The 16,389-nt window shown below is 37.9% G+C and overlaps 1 protein-coding gene across 4 annotated transcripts in view; it reads right to left on the reverse strand.

Moving 5' to 3' along the window:
- Positions 1–16,389, reverse strand: part of ANTXR2 (anthrax toxin receptor 2) — a 163,367-nt gene that overhangs the window by 98,916 nt on the left and 48,062 nt on the right. For 3 of the 4 annotated variants that reach the window (XM_011966229.1, XM_011966228.1, XM_011966227.1), the window contains exon 11: positions 9,965–10,043. The exons of the other annotated variant lie outside the window; for it this stretch is intronic. In XM_011966229.1, the coding sequence (XP_011821619.1) occupies positions 9,965–10,043 (79 nt within the window). The remainder of the gene's footprint in view (positions 1–9,964; positions 10,044–16,389) is intronic. 4 annotated transcript variants of the gene reach the window in all.

Here is a 16,389-nt window from a genome sequence, read left to right on the forward strand (position 1 = left end):
TAGATGACAAACCAACAATGGTTCTTGTTAGGAAATGGTATATATGCATCAATGCAAGAATGTAATCTCCTGCATTCATATATCAGATGTTCTCTCACTGCAGCTGAAATATGACCTACACAAAAACCACAGTGGTGTTCTTTCCCTTCCTAACTACTGAGCTCCTCCAGCCTTAAGGCACCTACTCTGGGATCTATTCTTAAACCCTTTCATATAAAAACAACCTACTCATTTTACAGGATTCATATTAAGTCACTTCATGGAAGTCTTCCTTGGACCCTTTGACTATAAATGCCCCTTTGAATAAACAACTCACATTTCTCTATACTTTAATCTTTAGTGCTTATTACAGTGCAATGCAATGAATTAATTATGAATTTTGTGATTATTTGTTTAATTTATATTTTCTACCATGATTTATTGTAAGCTCTAGGAAGTCAGGGGCTACATCTAGCCCACTTAGCACTGTATACTCCATGTCTGGCATTTAAAAACTACTTACTGAGGCCAGGCAGGATGGCTCACGCCTGTAATGCCAGCACTTTGGGAGGCCAAGGAAGGCAGATCGTGAGGTCAGGACTTCAAGAACAGCCTGGCCAACATGGTGAAACCCCATCTCTACTAAAAATATAAAAATTAGCTGGGCGTGATGGCGGGCACCTGTAATCCCAGCTACTAAGGAGACTGAGGCAGGAGAATCGCTTGAACCTGAGAGGTGGAGGTTGCCGAGAGCCGAGACTGCACCACTGCACTCCAGCCTGAGAGACACAGTGAAAGAAAGAAAAGAAAAGAAAAGAAAACTACTCACTGAGAGAATGAACTCTAAAGAAAAAAGACAGCAAAAGACATGGATACAAAGAAGAATGTTTACTGAACTTTTACTGTAGAGATAGTTTCCAAGGGAATAAGAGATATCTCCCAAATGCCTAATCTCTAGGATCCTCAGTAATAATGTTTTGTTTTGTGTGTGTGCGTGTGTGTGTGTGTGTGTGTGTGTGTGTTTTAAGAGAAAAAATTCAGGGAAGAAAAGAAAAAGAGCAAAAGAGAAAGATTAATACTAATACTTTATAGAAATTTTCAGGCAAATACCTAAGTAGCCTGTTCTTAGAAAGAACATTCCAAAGTGCATCTTTCTTTACAAAATTCTAAATATTCATGAATAAATTATGCTACCATCCACAGGCATAAACACATTAAGCTCTAAAATCTAGGCAAACAAGAATATAACGGAAAAAGGATGTCACAGAAACGCATGGAAAACTGTGGTACCCTATGGGAGAAATATTGTCAAATGTATAAATCTTGATCTCACCTTCAAAAATATGGTCTTATGTAAGACAGCCTCTAACTTGACTGTCCATGTACAGAAGGAATACATTTCTCACCAGGCCTTTCCCACATGAGGATCCAGTCACAGCACTCATAGAAATGGCACACCATTTGGCTGTGCTATGCAACTTTCAAAAGGGCTCCATGAACATTTGGTTTTCCCTTTTCTTAGAATTCACACCCGTGTTCAGAAATAAGGACATGCAACTAGAGGCCATGAAACTGCTAAAAATTTAGTGGTTGGTTTGTTTCTTCTATGCATGTGCCAAGAACAGGAAAATCAGAAAATTGCACTGACAGAACATAAAGTAGATGGGCTAGCCCTGATAGATACTTAAAATTTCTGATTTTTCCCTTAAAAAATGCCTTCATTAGTAGCATTGACAAAATATTATGCACCTCCAGATACAAATATACATTTATTATTACAGTATTATCATATCAACTGATTCCAAAGATTTGTCTTTAAAAAATTAAAAATGACCGGGCACAGTGGCTCACTCCTGTAATCCCAGGGCTTTGGAAGGCTGAGGTGGGCGGATCACAAGGTCAGGAGATCGAGACCATCCTGGCTAACATGATGAAACTCCGTATCTACTAAAAATACAAAAAATTAGCCAGGCATGTTGGTAGGTGCCTGTAGTCCCAGCTAGCAAGCTAAGAACATTTCTACCTTGTTCAAGAAAAGTGACATTTGAGTAGTAAATATTTATTAGAACTTTTTGAGTTCTAAAGAGAGGCATGCCTATGTAAAACTGAGAAGCTTCCAGGTTCGCTCATGATACAGATCTATGTGTAGTCAAATCTAGTTTCATACTCTTCTTCATCTGACTCTTAAGTCCATAGTTTGCAACACGGTATCTGATTACAAGACTGAATTCTGTGTGTTCCACCTTTCCCCAATATGTTTATAAAGTTTTGTGCAAAATGAAACTGTTTTTCTTTCATGACTAACATCTTTCTTGCTCTGATAGTGGCTCTGGCTATCAAAACAAACACAATGGGAAAGCCGGAATTTGTACCCAGTTAACTGAGCTGATGTCTGGGATGGGTGTATTCAGGGCCCGTGTCATCTGCATCTAATTTCCTTTTCTTCACTAAAAGCCAGTTACAGAATAAAAAACTTTATTCTGCCAAATATAACTAAAATTCTAGCGAAGAGAATTATAGAGGTATAAAAATAAATCAGGGTGACTCCTGCCCTTGCAACATAACTATGGGAAAGAGGAATCACTGGAAAGTTTCAAAAGAGCATTAGTTGTTATTGCTGCAATCTATCTAGAAAATAGTGAATTCCCAGCAGCCACATTACAATGAAACAGACACAGAACAGGGAAAATGCGCCTTCACAATTTTGTTTCATGAATTTAGAGTTAGGGAAAGAAAACAGAGTCATGAAACAGATGATTACTTCATTTACTGGATTCTTTTTGGAATATTTGGTATCAAGATTTAGGAAACTATGGCACAAGGGTCAAATCCAGCCAATCTATTTGGTAAGATCCCAGCAAGCTAATAACTTTTTTTTTTTTTTTACAATATTACATCAAGCTGAAAAAAATCAAAAGAATATGTTACAAGAAATTCCAATGTCAGTGTACATAGTTTTATTGAACACAGCCGTTTACATAATGTCTATAGTTGCTTTTGCACTACAATGGTAGAGTTAAGTAGTTGTGACAGAGATCATATGGCCCCCAAAGTCTTAAGTATGTGTTTACTATCTGGCCTTCTACAGGAAAAATTTGCCAACCTTTGTCCTATATAAATCAATGTAGAATCTGGTTTAAAATGGCAGACTGTGGAAGTGTTCAGTCAGGGGGTAGGGGAGACAGATGTGGGTTCAATTCTCAATTCTAGCATTTATCAGACTTAAAACTGGGCAAGTAACAACCTTTCAGAGCCTCCAGGCTTCAAGTATCCCTTTTGCAGGGACAGTAAGGATTGAAATCACCTGATGTTACACTCATCAAACCATGTACCTCTTTGAGGGCTGGGTCCACATAAGAAGAAGTACCTTCTAATGTATTTGGATAAATGTGCACTGAATATTGGAGGTATCTTCCTGTTCCTCAGTTTTCTCATCTGTAAAATTAACATAATCTGAACAGCCTCCTCTTGGATTGTCAGTGTTAAATGAAGCCATAAAGGATTTAGCACATATACAGCAGTGCTGAGCACAGCGTCTGGCACTTAATACATGCTCAGCAAACAGGTTCTTGGTATCGTTATTGCAAAAGAGTCAGAAGATCAGTGATTTCAAGAGAAAAAAAAGGACATCTTTCCATTATTATTATCATTTTTTTTTTTTTTGAGACGGAGTCTCGCTCTGTCGCCCAGGCTGGAGTGCAGTTGTGCGATCTAGGCTGACTGCTAGTTCCGCCTCCCGGGTTCACGCCATCCTCCTGCCTCAGCTTCCGGAGTAGCTGGGACTACAGGCGCCCGCCACCTCACCCGGCTAGTTTTTTCTTTTTGGTTTTTTTTTTTAGTAGAGACGGGGTTTCACCATGTTAGCCAGGACGGTCTTGATCTCCTGACCTCGTGATCCTCCCGTCTCGGCCTCCCAAAGTGCTGGGATTACAGGCTTGAGCCACCGCGCCCGGCCTCCATTATGTTTTTAAAAGCAGAGATCCATTTTAAAGATCTTTTGAGGAGAGATGAAGATAAAGGATTGTCTAAATACAAACCCCCCTCAGACTCTAATCTTAAATCTCTTACATCTAAAACTTAGTTTCCCCATTTTAAACTACATATATGGTTACTTTCAATCATTCATTTACAGAATAATTTTGGAGCACTTGCTCTGTCTAAGGACCAGTGGTGGGAGACGGGCAATGAGCACAGCACAAGCCCTGCCATCAACATCTCAAGGCTGGTAAGACAGGCCCAGAAGCAAACAGGAACTCATAGCTCAGTTCCTAAGGGCCTTAACAGGACTGAGCCCTGGATGTTCCTGAAGCAGACAGAAGAGTTTCTTTATTTGTGGGATTTTAACAAGGACTAATCAATGACTAGAATAATAGTCTTTTACTTTGTTTGGTTTTCAAATGCCTGAGCAAGTAAAAAGCATTATCCTCACAATGAGCAATATCACTAACGGCATTTCACCTGTTCATGATATGCAAATACGACCGAAAGACTAAATATCATTTAAATCTAAGGTCCAGGTATTTATCATAATATTACCCACTATACTCTTCTATTTTCAATAGATATTCCATGCACAAATCAGCAGGTGCATCTCATCAGCACAAGTCTCATTTTTCATATCTATGAAATGGTAATATTACTCCCACAGGCAACAGGTCTTTGAGGTTAAATACAAAGCAATGGTTAAATCTAAGGAGAAAAAATAATTATCCTATAATTACTGTCAACATGAAAAAGTGAACTACAGTATTTATTATCCTGTAATAACTAGAGGAATAATAAAAGTCACAGAGAAGAGAAGGCTTCAAGTCATCAGCTTTGGCGGACACAGGGAGATCACCGGTGACCCCTCGGACTTTTTCTCAGCCCTGGCTCACCTTGGCCTCTCCCAGGCACCTACTGGTGCCCTCTCTTCACCTTGGAATTCTAACTTCCTTTGTCTTCTTCATTCGGTGTCTGGTCTTCCCAAGTCTTGAGCAGTTCTTTCTCTTATTTCTTCACTTACTCTATTCACCAAGAGAGCCTTACCTATTTATTCAGTTTGATTAAACTTTAAACTTCAATCAAAGCAGGTTTCTTCTGACTGTGGGTCTTGAATCTCCCTTTTCTTTAAGAATCTACTTTTAATAATTTGTGACCGGGTGCAGTGGCTCACGCCTGTGATCCCAGCACTTTGGGAGGCCGAGGCAGGCAAATCACGAGGTCAGGAGACTGAGACCATCCTGGCCAACATGGTTAAACCCCGTCTCTACTAAAAATACAAAAATTAACTGGGCGTGGTGGCACACACCTGTAATTCCAGCTATTCGGGAGGCTGAGGCAGGAGAATTGCTTGAACTCAGGAGGTGGAGATTGCAGTGAGCCGAGCTCGCGCCACTGCACTCCAGCCTAGCAACAGAGCAAGACTCAGTCTCAAAATAGATAAATAAATAAATAAATAAATAAATAAATAAATAAATAAATAAATAAAAACTTCTAATCACAAAATATTTCTCTACCTTTTGAAAGGCATTTATTATTATTATTATTTTATTGATTTATTTATTTATTTTTTATTTTTTTTTTTTTGAGACGGAGTCTCGCTCTGGCGCCCAGGCTGGAGTGCAGTGGCCGGATCTCAGCTCGCTGCAAACTCCGCCTCCCGAGTTTACGCCATTCTCCTACCTCAGCCTCCCGAGTAGCTGGGACTACAGGCGCCCGCCACCTCGCCCGCTAGTTTTTTGTATTTTTTAGTACAGACGGGGTTTCACCGTATTAGCCAGGATGGTCTCGATCTCCTGACCTCGTGATCCGCCCATCTCGGCCTCCCAAAGTGAAAGGTATTTAAATCTCCTTTAACTCTGAGCAGTTTTACAGACCCTGGAAGACTATCTTTCTCAAGGCCCTGGGAGCCATTCCTTTGAGATCATCAAGGGAGATAGTGCCCCTATCACACGGTCTCTGTAGAAGGGGAGAAACCTAATATCAGTGGCACCTTGCTCCAAGTTTTGCCACTACCTCCTATTAGGAAGGTAGGAGAAAGTTTACTTTTCCTTTAGGTAATGTCAATTAGCAGATACTGGTGGCCTATAATTCCCACCATCCCAGCTTTGAAATTTCTTCAGATTTTTGTTTGATCACAGTTAAATTCAATCACTCTTCCCTCTTGCAACAGTCTTGAATAATGTCTTCCTTGTCTGTTTAATTTTGTCCAGTGCATTTTTTTTCTTTGACTCTATGTATGCCTCCCCACTTCAAAATGACATTAACTCTAAATTCTCCCATTTTCCCTCCCCTTCCTACAACCTCAGCAAAAGTAAAACTTAAATTTTTACTTCCAGCACTGATCACTCACTGAGATGTGAAACTATAGCTACAAGTATCCGCTTGACACTGCTAGCCTCACTTACAGAACATGTCTACAGTGAAAATTCTTCCCATCTCCAGATTCACCTCTCGCTTTGGATGTTTCCAATGGCAGCATCATTCTTCCAGCCCATGAAATTCAATATTTTGGAATCAAACATTCCCCCATAACCACTAGTAAGTCACTTTATAATATGCCTTTCTTCATTAATACAATTTACATGGCTATTTCTAGGACTATTTCTACCACCATCAGTCAATTTAGAAACTAAAGTTTTATGCCTATATTCTAGCATTTGCTTCCTAAAAGCTTTTTCTGTGCCTTGTTTTTCTTTTCCTGTCCTTTCTCTTACATGTCACTACTGATTTAATCTTCCTAAAATAGTATGTTTCACCATCACATGTGTGTCCAAAGCCCTTTAAAACCATGTTATTATTTATTGGAGTCAGACCTTGTGATTTCTCAAGCCAATAAAACCTGAAAAAAAAGCTTCTCACATAGGCTTGCCAGCTAATAATTCTGCCAAATAACAGCATACAAGGAAAAAGAAAAAAGAAGAGAAGAAGCAGGAGGAGGGAGAGGAATGTGAGGAAGGAAGAAGAAAGGACTGAAGGAATAGGGAGAAGGAAGGTGGGAGAAAAGAAAGAAGGAAGTATGGAATGAGGGAGGGAAGAAGGGAGGGAGGGAGGGATAAGGGGAGGGAAGGAAGGAAGGGATAAAGGAAGGAAGGAAAGGAGGGAGAGGTCGGTCCTGACAAATTAAGTATATTTCCTCAATCAAAGGATATTTTAAAATTAAAATGGGACAAAGAACAATTTCAAAATAAAAGAATTATTTCAAGTTAAATAAATCTAATAATATGAAAAGTATAATCCATTTTCTTTCCTTTTTTCGTTTCAGCACCGTAGAATTTGGGAATCACAGCCTGTCGGATGAAACTCTAAATTCAATTCAGTTTTTTAGGTTGTTGATAATCTGGTCTAAATTTTCTATTTCCAATCATTTCTTCCGCTTATTTCTACTCCAGTCAAATGCATCTCCTGTCAATTTCATCAACACATTCCCACCCCATTTGCTCTTTCTCTATAACATGCTCCCTGTCCTCTTTCTTTGCTGACATCCTAGTCTCCCTTCAAGGCCCTGTCTGAATTAGTTCCCCCACAACCATAAAACCTTTCTCTGGTACACTTTCCCTTCTTGCTCTAAGCTCCTGGAAGCCATTATTTCCCAGTAAATATTATGTGGAATTTTGTTGCCTAATTTATTCCATCCATTTATCAACAACTAACAGCTCCAAAGTTTGTATGTACAATCCAGACCTCTCTCAGAACTCCAGAGTTGCATATCCAGGGGCCTGACATTTCCACTGCGATGTCCAATAGACATCTCTCGTTCAGCCCCACCACAACTGAACTCCTCGTTGTTCAGAAACTGCTGTGCCTGATGACAATTCATCTTTCTGTTTGGCAAAACCACGGTTGCTTTTGCATAAACCTAATAGTTGCTCAGGCAAAAACACTTGGAACTATTCTTAATTTCTTTCTTTCTCTCACATCCTACATCTAATCTGTCTAGGGATCCCATGGACTTCCCCTGTAAAATATATTCTAATTCAACCCTTTCTCACCATCTCCACTTTGATCACCCCAGTAGGGCTATCCTCCCCTGGGTGGGGAAGGATTCTTGCATTGCTGAAATAGCCACAGAATTGGGCTTGATGTTTCCACGTTTGCTGCCATTCGCAAAGTCTGTTTTCATAAAGCAGCCAGAGTGATCCTTTCAAAACAGTGAATCAAATAATGTCACCTTTCCAAGGTCTTCCTGTTTCACTCAGAAGAAAAGCTCAGGTCCTGACAATGACTACATACCCTACAAGATCTGCCCTGCTCCTGCCACTCTCTCCTCCTTATCCGGAGGCTCCCACTCTCCCTGACTACTTTCACTCCAGCACACTGGCTGGTTGCTCTTCTTGAAACTTGCCAGAGACTTGTCACCTCAGGCTTTGCTCTAGCTGCTCCCTCTGTGTGCAGGACTCTTCCCTTAGATGGTCTGCAGAGCTCACTCCTTTACCTTCAAGTCTTTGCTCAAAGCCTTCCTTCTTAGTGAGAATCACTTTGACCCCTTCTTGACTCTTACAGCTTGCTCCTTTCCCCTCACTTCAACACTGACACACCAATGATCCTTTTTCTGAAATCTCCCCACTCTTAAACCATCTTGAGTCATATTACCCTCACTCAGGAACAAGACCTAGAAAGTGTTCCTTAAAGCACACAACCTATACATCCCAGACGAGTCATTTAGCTTCAGCATCCTTGCATGTGAAAATCATGCATTGTTATAGGATAGGAACAAAGACCTGTTTTCCTGCTTGCATGGAAGAAAGGAAGAAAAAGACGGTTTGGAGGTGTAGAATAGGAAGACGGATGAGGAAGGAATGCCATTTCAGTGAGCTAAACACTGAGAAACTACAAACCACAAATATTTGTAATTTCAACCACATCCTGAGGGACCAGAAAACCAGCAAACTGCAACATCCACAAAACCTACAAAATGCAACAGGCGCTAGAAATGGGAGAAAAAAAAAAACCCTCCTCAAAAAGCACAAACACAAAAACAAAAAACCTAGCTATTTTCAAAATAGAAGTAGGTGTTGGCAAAGACTTATCCAAGGAGTTAAAAAGTGACCCAAGGGTCCATAAGATATTCCTTTTACCTGAAGCATTGTCTTACAATGAGAAATACAACTACCTCTATACAGATAACATTGAATTGTTTTTGTTTTGTTTTGTTTTGTTTTCTGTTGGAAGGGTGTCTCCTGAATTAGTAGATCAAAATACAAAACCATGAAACCGTGAGATGTGAGAAAATGTTTAGATTTAGGATTTTGGTCTTTTGGAGGGCAGGAATTTTTCTTTTTTTGCTTTGATTTATATACATTTTACAAAATATACTCAGAAATAATAACCACATGGTTAGTCCTGTTTAAGGCTTCCTGTTTCTATGTTCAATAATATAATATTAAAACTTTCTATAAATCCACAAAATTAAATAAAAGGAAGAAAATGTGTACTGAATGGAGTTTATATTTCAAAATACTGCATTTAGGCAATGCAAATCAGTAATCTCAAAATATACATTTGATGTGGTTACAAACTAAGATAGTACCAAGCTGTCAAAATCAACCTTCTTATTCAGAAAGCACCAATATTTTAAATAAACAAAATAATAAAGTCACATATTCAGATACAATAATTTGATTTCAAACCATGATAAATGTCTTAGATACTGGAATCTAACCTGGAATCTACAGAAAACATAATTTTTATATTTAATGTTTTAAGAAAAAAAGTGCTTCATTCTCAAATTATTCTCTTACCTTATCTTGATTTTAAATATGGCTTTTGAATTCTATAAATATCAAAATGAAATGCATACCACCTTAAAGTTCCTATGAAAGGGAGCTCAACATAAAAAAAAGCAATGTCACCCAAAACAAATTCTATACAAAATTTTTCCTTATAGTGGTCTTCAATGTTATTGTTTGCATCTCCTTTACTGTAGTCTGCAACAGCACCAAAGATCCATAGATTATTTCTGGATGGAATTTAAAAGATAATCTTTATGCAAACTTTTACTTACACATTCTGTGGCTGTGACAATTAATGAGCCTGAGATGACAGATTTTCCTCCATTAAAGCTCACTGAAACATCAAGAGTTCTGAAAAAGAAATGAAGAAACAATAATTTTATATACAATTAAAACCAGAGGAGTAGGAGATTTTTATTTCCTTACATAATTCAAAACCAGCCAGAAAACATACTTAAAGAATAAGGGTCTTGAACTCCTGACCTCAGGTGATCCACCCACCTCGGCCTTCCAAAGTCCTGGGATTACAGGCATGAGCCACCACGCCTGGCATGGCCAACATGGTGAAACCCTGTCTCTAGTGAAAATACAAAAATTAGCCGGGTGTGGTGGCGGGCGCCTGTAATCTCAGCTACTCAGGAGCCTGAGGCACAAGAATTGCTGGAACTTGGGAGGCAGAGGTTGCAGTAAACCGAGATCATGCCATTGCATTCCGGCCTGGGCCAACAACAGTGAGACTCGGTTTCCAGAAAAAAAAAAAGAGTAAGAGTCACAGCTTTTGGTAAATTATGCCAGCTTTTTTCTTCCTTAGTTCTAGTCTTTATGTATTAGTAAGGCAGACTTATTAAGTGGTTTAATTGTTTCTTTACAAAGTAGTAACAGAAATACAGACATTAAGAAATTTCTCAATCCAGAAAAATGCCGAAGTTGTTTCAGATTCACAAAAACCTACAAAGAAAGAAAAGCTTTAGATCCCATTTAGCCTATTTTCCTGTCTCTAGGTATTATTACTAAGAATATAAAACTGGAAGCAATAAACCAGTCAAAAATAAAATATAAAGAAAGTGAATATGAAAGACAGCGACAAAGAAAAGAAAGAAGAGAGAAGGATTTATTTGCAGGTATTTGTTGTAGATGGTCCCAAGATATTAAACTATTCCAACGAAGGTACAAAGAAGAGATAATAATTGTTGTTCCTAGCTAATAAATATTATAGTTAAAATATAGTTCTTATTTTGAAAATATGATTTCAAATTCTAAAACAAGTAATAATCATTAAAATTTCATTAATTTAGATTGATTATTTGGGATTAGTTAGCCTAGAGTTAGTAATTTTTTATTTTAAAAATAACTAAAACAAGATATCAAAGGAGAAAAAAATGACAAGAGGGTGTGTACGGAAAGAGCTCTTTTCCAAAAACAGTTTACAAAGGATATTATCATATGATTGGTTTGCAAACAAATCAAAGCCATCCATCCATAGGCCAAGCATGGTGGCTCACGCCTATAGTCCCAGCACTTTGGAAGGCTGAGGTGGGAGGATTGCATGAACCCAGGAGTTTGAGACCAGACTTGGCAACAGTGAGATGCCCATCTCTACAAAAAAATAAAAATAAAAATAATTAGCTGGGCATGGTGGCATGTGCCTATAGACCCAACTACTCAGGAGGCTGTGGCAGGAGGATCGCTTGAGCCTGGGAGGTTGAGGCTGCAGTCATCTCTGATTGAGCCACTGCACTCCAGCATCAGCAACGCAGCGAGACTCTGTCAAAAAAAAAAACAAAAACAAAAACAAAAAACAAACTCCCAGAAACAATCTCAAGCTGTTGACAGAAAGGGGAGATGAGAAATATTATTCAGTTCTTACCATATGCCAGATGCTATCCTAGGCATTTTATGGGCATTATCTATTTTAACCCTTCACAGTAGCCCTTGAAGTAAATAGTAGTTTCACAGTTTTACAGATGGGGGGCAAGAGGCACAGAAATGTTAATAACTTTACCCACAGTAATAAAGCTAGGATTCTAACTTTGAACTCTTTCCATCATACCAGAGAGGCTTGATTAAATGATGAAATCAAAGTCCTTAATGTGTTTCTTTTCTCAATGTGCTATTTGGTTTGGATTCATACAATAAAGCTACTGGGAAGGATATTCCTGGCAAAGTTAAAGCTAAATTCAATCAAAATACAGAAATACTTCTATTAAAACATTTCTTTGTAAAGTATGTACTTCAAAACACATTGTTTAAAAACATGGTTTAGCTAGGCTGGGCACAATGGCTCACGTCTGTAATCCCAGCACTTTGAGAGGCCGAGGCGGGTGGATCACGAGGTCAGGAGATCGAGACCATCCTGGCTAACACGGTAAAAACCCGTCTCTACTAAAAATACAAAAATCAGCCAGGAGTGGTGGCACGTGCCTGTAATCCCAGCTACTCGGGAGGCTGAGGCAGGAGAATCACTTGAACCCGAGAGGCAGAGATTGCGGTGAGCTGAAATCGTGCCACTGCACTCCAGCCTGGGCGACAGAGCGAGACTCTGTCTCAAAAAAAAAAGAAAAAAAGGTTTAGCTAAATCCAGAAAATAATGAGAATTCTGGATGTTTACATCTAATTAACTGTACTTTTGAACTATTCCAACACAGAAGACCAAGTGGCGTATTAAGAAAGAAAACTTAAACCTAATTGCTCATTCTGAAGAAATGATTGCCTTGTTTTGTTTTTTTAATGACTAAGCATAATCAAATAAAATATTGTCCTCCCTAGTTTTTAATTCCTCTACTTTAAAGCATGTGGCCGGAATCATCTGACATGTTGGCATGATTTTATTTTTTTGGAAATATAATTTTGATTCATAATAATATGTGATTCTTGCAGGTAATCTTACTGATTCAACTTTAAGGGATCAGTAGACATTGACTGAAGTTGTTTATAATTGGACAGTTAAAATTCACCAGAAACAAACAAGTCCTCTAATGAAGGAAACATTCAAACTTTTAATGCTTAACAAAATGAAATGAGAACAGAATACATAATTTTAAAACAAAGTTTACTCTTTCCTATAGTAGAAATGCATGCTGATATGATCTTATAACCGACCACAATAACTGCATTCTCTGAAAATCTCAGTCTAGTATAATGTGGCTGGTGTAAAAAAAAAAAAAAAAAAACTGAGTTAAGTCTCCACAGATATAGAAATCCACTTGATGATATATGATGTATGGAACTGAAACAAGAATATCTTCCTCTTTTTGAGAGTAGTAGTAGCAGCGTGATCAAAATGTAACCATAAACACCACTCACAATTACAGGCAATTGTTGATTTCTTACTAAGAACCAGGCACATTAATTCATCTTCTCATTTAATTCTCACAGCAACCTACTGAGGTCAGCACTAGCATCATCTCCATTTTGTAAATGAAGAAACAAGCTTAAAAAGGTAACTTGCCCAAATATTGGACTTCATTGACTCTGTACTCAAAATGCTTTCACTTCTACAACATACTACTTTAATCCTCCACATGTATTTTAGGGTCTTATATTTACATTTCTCTCATTAACATGAATTTCAGTTGAATCTTCCAGCCTTTTACTACATTCACATATTTCTCATGGTTAACTAGAATGGCATTTACTATATGCTAAAGCAATATATTTATTTGTGACTATATATATTTATGAATATGTGTGTATAGATATATGCATGTTTTCTGTGAAAATTTTTCAGAAGCGTTGCAAATATGAAAAACACAGTTACATCAGCTTTTAAACTTTGCTGCTTCCTTTAGAAAAACATTTTTGAAATTATTGGGATGGTATTGGCACCATCATTAAGCTAGTGCCTTTGCCCAAAGCTATGCTACTCCTTTTCTGGCACAGGTTGAGAAAACCACCCCCTGTAATCCAAACCAAATTCTGTGAGCTTTCTTTGCCTCAAGACTCAATGATACATATTTAATGTTTTCTGTCATATTTTATGTCATTTATGTTACCATCTATGGATTGTTATTCCTAGTCTTACATAACTTCTACTTCTGGTTAGTATGTTTCTGACAGTGGAAACCATACTGTCAGTTACAGAGGCTTTCTTATGGGCCAAGTATTAAAACAACATTGTGTTTACTTAGTTGCAAACATATATGGGAGGCAAGAGAGCAGTTCATTTTTATTTGCCCCAAGGATCTAATAATATTGAAAAAAGGGATTTTGGCGAATCTGGAGTCCTGAGTTTGAACCCTCATCACTCCATTTTTAATCTTCCATTTCTCAATGTGTAAAATGGGGAGAACTGTACCAATTTCAAAGTTGTTTTGAGGAAAAGAGCGTGGTAAAATAATATACATAAAATATACAACACAACACCTGGGACACAACAAGCACTCCATAAATTACTGTTAACACCTGGATATTTATCTAATGGATTATTTAGAATATCAAGGTACTTTTTAATAAACCTTTTAGATTCGAGCTAAGAAGCAATGTATACAGAAGGAATAAAATCATTATGTGATACCTTTTGTTTAATTTAATAAATTTCTATTCTGCTTACTGCCATATAAAAATATTGTAAGCTAAATTATTTTTTAAATGTCTACCATATAATGTCGGGAAATTTCATGTAAAATTTTTTTTCAACGCTATATTCTTCCTGTTGTAAAACATGACCTTGATTAAATCCAACGTTATAGCTATGTTGAGCTCTGTGCTTAAACCTCAGGCCTAAAATCACACTCCAAATTGGTTTAGGAATATTTGCCAGTAAAATCACTCAATCAGTCACTTATTTTATTACTAGCTAATTGAACAAGTACTTATTAATTGATTGTAGTAGCAATGATAATTGGGCTGTATTGGTAAAAGGGCTGCTGTAACAAATAATACAAATTACAACGTAAATAAAAGGAAGCCCCATAAACAATTACAAAAGAATATGATATTAATAAAATAGGTCTAAGTACAGGGGTTCTAGAGGGTCATGTGGGAGATACAACAGACTTGGCCTTGGCATGAGAGCATTAGCAAAGTTTTCCTGCAGGAAGTCAATGACAGGATGAAGCTTAAAGAATGATCAGAAGTTAGGAAAAGAGATTAGAAAGGAGTCCATGCAGATGGAGCACTCCGACAGGGTGGAAGGCAAGAAAGGGACAGGGACAGAACAGTCAAAGAAGTAAAAGTGATTCAGTACTCCAGTAACAAAAGAGGGTGAGAGTAAGAATGAAATAGCTCCAGGTTGAAAAGGGGAGCAGAGGAAAGATCATTGAGTCCCTGGATGCCATCTTTAGACATCTGGAATTCGTCTTAAGAGTTTTAAGTTTGGTAGAAATATAGTTAGAATTGTGTTTTACAAATGTCATTCTTGTTACAGTGTAAGGCAGGTGTCTGAAGAATAAATTTCAAAAGTAGAAAGACCAGTTAAGAAAGTCTCAGTGTACTTGAAATAAGTACCAAAGTAGAATTGAACTAAAATAGTGGCAATGAGGCTAGTGTGAAAACAAAAACTGAGACATATTAGGAGTCAGAATAAAAAGGACATGGACATTTATTGGATGTAGGAGGTGAGGAAGAAGAAAAAAGGATGACCTCAAAGTTTCTGTCTTACACAAGTAGGTGGGCAGTCTTGCATAGGGAACACAGAAGGAGCAAGTTTGAACAGAAGGATGTGAGTTTAATTTGGGACCTCCAAGTTTAAGGTGCCTACAGAAAATCCCAGTGGCTTTGTAGACATTTGGATAGTAGACATTTGGACAGCAGACTTAAAGCTAATAAAAAGATCTTGCCAGAAAATTTGGAGCTCATCAGGAAGAAAAAGGGAGACATAGAAAGGGTGAGTTTATAAGTCAAGTATCCTCAACCACAATAAAAACTGAGGGGACACTGGGCACTGTGACTCACACCTATAATCCCAACACTTTGGGAGGCCAAGGTGGGTGGCTGGCTTGAGCCCAGGAGTTTGAGACCAGCCTGGGAAACATGGTGAAACCCTGTCTATACAAAAAGTACAGAAAATTAGCAGGGCATGGTGGTACATGCCTGTGGCCTCAGCTACTCGGGAGGCTGAGGTAGGAGGATCACCTGAGCCAGGGAGGCCCAAAGTGCAGTGAATCAGGTCATGCCACTGCACTCCAGCCTGGGTGACAGTGAGACTCCATCTCAAAAAATAAAAAAACACACTGACAGTTAAGAGACTGTAAAAAGAAAAGTAGTCTAAAGAGATATCTGAGGAGAAAGAGGAGAAACAGCTAGGGTGAGAATATGAAGTCACAAAAGACAAGGGAAAACCTTCTGAGACAAGAGTGGTACCTGGTGCAGATAATACAGGGAGGTAAGGGAAGATAATCCTGGGAAATGGCAACTCTTTCAACTTAATTTTCTATAAATTGTTTCTACATTGTTTAATATTTCTTACAAATATCTTAATCCATGCTTTGCTCCATCATTAAAATATGTTTTTTCAAAGTAGGGTAGAAGAAAGCTTAACAACTTAATGTAACAAAAAGACTGACTGAAGTACACTTTCATGTCAACTGACAATTAATTGTAATAAAATTAAATTCAAATGTACTAAAGTCATTCCACATGAGAAATTATTAAATAGTACTATGATATATAATTAAGTAAATAAAACTCACTGAGTCCTAATAGTCACATACTTGTATTTAATGTCTAAAGACGCATGACTGTTCCAAAACAGGAGAAT

Source organism: Mandrillus leucophaeus, unplaced genomic scaffold (assembly GCF_000951045.1).
Source record: "Mandrillus leucophaeus isolate KB7577 unplaced genomic scaffold, Mleu.le_1.0 Scaffold75, whole genome shotgun sequence".
NCBI classification, from domain to species: Eukaryota; Metazoa; Chordata; class Mammalia; order Primates; family Cercopithecidae; genus Mandrillus; species Mandrillus leucophaeus.